Genomic DNA, 5,291 nt, shown 5'->3' on the forward strand with positions numbered 1-5,291 from the left:
AGAGAGAGAGAGAGAGAGAGAGAGAGAGAGAGAGAGAGAGAGAGAGAGAGACTCTCATTAACAAAATTCCAATCTTCACAGCAGTCTTGTACTGTGCTGGGGACACTAACCTTAAGCACTGAGTCGAATGTGGCAGGCCTGTGGATGAAAATATATAAACATTGTGTTACTATTTTAAAACTATTATTCAGTACTCAAGAATCCCATTAGGTATGATCAAAATGATAAGCAAGCATTCAAAGTGTATTTAAAAGTAAAAAAAAGCAGATTAACTTGGTAACTATTATAAAAATGAATGTACCATTCTGCAAATAAATACAGTCTATTATAATCTATTATTATTCCTTTTTCACAAGTAATGAGAAGCGCATTGATACAGTTAAGGAAGCTTGGCAGCCTAGAGGCATATCTGTATATCCATGCAATGATGTCTTTGTTTGTGTTGGTCTACGAATTTGTGTGTCATGGGTCTCAACTCAGAATTTTAAAAAAGGAGGAGCTTTCCGCATGATCGCGACAGAAGAACATTTCCGTGAGACACCCATTATTATTATACTATTTAACCCCAAAATACTGAAATAAAAACCAGGAATTTATCAAAGCAAGGTTATTTCAAACCAATTTGAGCGTTTGGAAGATAATTTCAAGTAAAAGTCACTTACCAAATACTTACAATCTTGATCATGTACAGAAAGTGGTGGCGCATTACTGGGTAGCGGAGTTTAGCAGAGGAAATGGTGGTAGCGGAAATCCGCTAAATAGCATATATTGAGACCCATGGTGTGCGCGTGCAAGAGAGAGGAAGTGTGGGAGAAAGAAAGCGAGAGAGACAAACAGAGAGAAAGACAATAAGAGAGGCACAGAGAGAGTGAGAGAGAAAGAGAGACAGACAGACAGAAATATCCTTACCTCGATAGGTCAAACACGATTATAGCGGCAATTCTGAAAATGGAACAAAACACAAGGTGAGCGCAACGCATTATAAAAAGGTCGGAGATCTTGATACAATAAATGATTTCATGTCAACTGACCATGAGGAAAAACAGTCCAATTATTAAAATCCAATGACCCCACAACTCATTCCACAAAACCTGCCCTTACTTCCCCTCACTTAACTTGTTCCCATACACTGTGCTTATACATTTGTAAATAAAATCAACGATCTACTTACGCATATTTGTAGTAGACCCGTGTCATGTGACCAAACCTTTCATGGCCAGCTATATCCCTGTGCAAATTCATGGTAAAAAACAAAGTGAGATTCTGAAGAGCTGTTTCAATCATACAGACTAAAATTGATATTCACTTCACAAACAATAACAAATCAGACGAGAAAAAAACAACAACTTCATTAATACAAGATATAATGTCAGCATTTTTAACCAACCTAGGAGAGTGTTTTAAAATTGTCAAGAACAGTCATTTCATTTATTCTATCTTCTACATTGTGCACCATTTTAGTAAGCAGATCTGAAGACAAGATTTGAGAGCAAAGGCTTTATACAATGTTTTGGTTACAGATAGACTATGGAATTCTATATTTTGTACTTAAACTTTGATACAAAATCAGCAAGATATTCCCCTACGAGTAATGATTTTCTAACAATCATTGTACATGGTTTACACCCCTATCGACATAATTCAGGTAATTTAGAAGGAAGGGAGCTTCAAACCTGCCTGACAAGGCCTATTCAAACAAAATACGATACACCACAGGCTAACAGACACAGACAAAATAGCTCCGCCTCATGGGTATTGAGCTCACATCGGCTATGCGCAATGGCAAAGAGACTAACCATTACAGAACCAAAGCTGCTATTCCTTTGCCGGGAAATCTCAGTTATGCTATATTAGAGCTTCTGAAAAGTAGCTAGTAGCAGCAAATTCTTTTTACTCATACAGATGATCAATGAACAGACATATAAGAGAATGACTGTAACTGAAAGGAGAAGATAACACGGCACAATTCATGTGCACATCACAGACCTTGGCAATGATGTCATTAAACGAACATGATAAAAATAGAGCAATAATGTCACTTTAATCTTGGGACGCGTGAGATAATAGTAACTGATAAGGACCACTCGACCTCGAATTCAAGTAAAAGCAGCGTCATGAACAACTGATAACAGAATACCCTAAAGGACACGACACAGAAGTCAGTTTCAACAATAACAAATAAACTTGTGTTGATCTATTAAAAATCATAAATTTGCTATCCAGAGCAAAAATATCATTCAATTTCAGATTATAGGGTTAACTATGCATAACCATAAACTATTTCGAAATTCTCAGTGTGCAGTTATAGGCCTACATTATACATCACATTGCCTTTTAATAGAAACTGACAGAGCTGACTGGCATTGAGTAAGACCTTTGCTTTAGTCTTTAAATGAACTTTGCAGCAAACCAATTGTGTCCAGAGAGGGTGAAGGAACGACGCCAAGTGTGTGATAGTGAATGTTTAACACCCCCATTCACGCAATTTGCATCATTCAGAAGCAGGCTGCTTTGACCCTGCATGTCACGGCCACCCAAGCTGAGTGGGACACAAGTCCAGAATAAAGACCTCTTAGAACAGACTTACTAACGCAAGCTAGCTTCTCAACCACTGTGCTTTCAGCCTCTTCTTGAATCATAACATTAACCTACGAGACTGTGACCCAAATACATGCATACAAATGTGGCCAACACACTGCTTTGAAATAAATCCATTTGATTCCTATCCAGGAATAAGGAATCTAATCAGTATAAATAATTAATACTGCTTCTTAGGTGTGGCTGATCAAATTGAAAGGGACAATATGCCCGAAGAGGAAAATTTATGATGCTCACTATATAAGTTGTTCAGTGGGTTGAAGCTTACAATGCTCAAACGGGCTTCAGTGGTGAAATAGTTAGGCTCTTTCCTATTGTACACAGGAAAAATGAACATGACTCTCAAATTCTGAAGTATCTCTGTCTCTATGCTGTGATACAGGATTCTACTCAGTCATAGTTGGCCCCAACAGGCAAGGTTGAAACAGCATACAGCTAGCCTCCTAAATGAAATGAATTGTGCTGATGGATGCATAAACATACATAAAACCCAAAAAGGAAATAGGAGTAGCAAAGAAAACCTAAAATACATTATGTATATGAGTAGAGACTAAATCTTTGCCTTTGCTGTAACAGATATTTAAACTAACATCATGAACATGTATGGCCGTTGGCATATATATATATGGCATAAATACAGTACCATCCATGTGTCTTCAAAGCAAACCTCAAGATTTGGACCAACAGGCAGCATTCAACAAATTATTTATCTCAAGCCCATAGAAGGCTGAAATAAGCAAGCACTGCTAAGCACAGAAAAAAAACCCTAAAGCAGCTCAATGTGTGACAACTGACTGTTTCATTTGCTTTGGAGCAGTGTTCAACAAATAACAACTTCAGTATATATAATTCTAAAAATCACACTTGACTTTATTGACAAACAAGTTATTTATTTACCATAACTGAAGGTTGACTTTCGTTGAATTGTCCCATTCGATAGACTTCAGAGCAAAATCAACACCAATAGTCAGTTTATAATTAGGTGAAAAATAACCTGGGGAAAAAATATGAAAAAGTTATGAGATAGATAATGATGAGAACATGACAGCAAAAAAGAACCCCCTTAAGAACATAAGTTAAACAAGGGGCGATAAAATTTCACAAAAACAATTATCCTTTAAAAATGAAATTATGTTAGATTACATTGCTTGCAACTTACAGAAAGAGAAAAGTGATGAAACCCTTTATGAAAAAGTCACATCAACACTGCAAGTCTTACACAAACCATTGATACTATACAAATGCGTAAACAGACAGATACATCAACTCAAGGTCCAATGTTTAACAGAAAAAAGTTATAATCTAAACACTTCTGTAATTTAATCATATCTCTTTGCCAGAAAAGTGCAATAATTTTTCATGCTGATGCATCATAACTTAAGTTACACAAAAGAGATCTGAAACAGGGATTTAAAAATTCAAAACTGTTGTGTCCCAGGTAAAGCTAGATTCCAAAGTCTCTGTTAACAAATTGAAAGAAAATATTTACCATTGGTGTACCCAGGTCTGTTAGTCAAACAGGGCTATCTGAGCCCTTATCTGAGATATTACTTGTAAACTTCAGCCTCAAAGTTAATATATTTGTACTAGATGTGAAACACACCCCACTAAATCCCCATACCTAAAAAGCTTTGAGATTACCTTCTGTGTATCTTCTGATGAGAGAAGTCTTTCCTGAAAACAGTTAAAAAGTACATTTTGAGTCAAAAAATGCCTGCTGACATATTCACTGTAAAGATCAATAAAAGGAAAGATAACATGTGAGAGTGTCAGAGGAATCATATGCCTATATATATAAAAGTCTAAAAGCAAGATTTCTCAATGGTGTACTCTAACTTTTGACCATTTTGATTCTCATGATAACATCTAGCTGTTTCAAGCTTCCCATCTAACACATGAAAGGCGTTGCCTTTCCATATTATCACAATCGGGAACTTCAGAAGTCATGACACTAATTAAAATGAAATGAAAACTGAAAGTGAAATGAAATTTTGAGGAAACCTTGGACCAGGTACCACTTCTGGGAAAAGTGAAAGAAGGGGGGGTTAGGTTTGTGAAAATTAAGTGGCCATTCAGACTTAAATCTGAACAGCCTCCTGTGGCTATTCAGACTCTAACTCTATTGCACGTTACTTTGAATGACTGACTTTTGTTCCCTTTGGAAGGGTTTTAAGTTTTCTGTTCTTAATTTCTAACTGGACTTCCAAGGGATCAATGATTTGGTCTTTCTCCTCAAATAAAGCTGATTTAGACTACTTATTGATAAGATTTTTATAATCCTTTGTTTTTCTGAAACTTTGATTTTGATTTTCAATGTTTTTTCACAGCTTTGAGCGCAGATTGCCGTTTCCCTGTTTGCCTTTGTTGTGTAGTATTTCAGATTTTGCTACTGTTGTTCACTTTTGACGTCATTAATCATCATCATCCTGTGCCAGATCTTCGACAGACATTGGCGATCGTGGTTTTCTATTCATTCCTTTGCTCGAATGCTCTTAAAAAAGATCATTCTCTGTTACCAATTTGTTTAGGCTCCCTAAGTAGGTGGCATTAACAGTGTATCAAAGGTCCAGTTCTCAACTACAATGAGGTTCACTGTCACACTATGCTCACATGAGAGGAATCCTGTTTTGTACACTTTGGCATTGTTGTTGTTGTTGATGTGATGTCGTAAATGTGTTTTTTTCTTTTTCTTT

At 36.4% G+C, this 5,291-nt stretch overlaps 1 protein-coding gene across 1 annotated transcript in view; it reads right to left on the reverse strand.

Annotated features, from left to right (window-relative positions):
• The window catches only part of LOC101845399 (ras-related protein Rab-32B), an 11,305-nt gene that overhangs the window by 3,548 nt on the left and 2,466 nt on the right, over nucleotides 1-5,291 (reverse strand). The window contains exons 2-6 of the mRNA XM_005097876.2: nucleotides 4,240-4,272; nucleotides 3,496-3,592; nucleotides 1,172-1,228; nucleotides 910-942; nucleotides 111-138 (exon numbers count right to left, since the gene is read on the reverse strand). Of these exons, the coding sequence (XP_005097933.1) occupies nucleotides 111-138; nucleotides 910-942; nucleotides 1,172-1,228; nucleotides 3,496-3,592; nucleotides 4,240-4,272 (248 nt within the window). The remainder of the gene's footprint in view (nucleotides 1-110; nucleotides 139-909; nucleotides 943-1,171; nucleotides 1,229-3,495; nucleotides 3,593-4,239; nucleotides 4,273-5,291) is intronic.

This window comes from Aplysia californica, unplaced genomic scaffold (genome assembly GCF_000002075.1).
Source record: "Aplysia californica isolate F4 #8 unplaced genomic scaffold, AplCal3.0 scaffold00165, whole genome shotgun sequence".
Lineage (NCBI taxonomy): Eukaryota > Metazoa > Mollusca > Gastropoda > Aplysiida > Aplysiidae > Aplysia > Aplysia californica.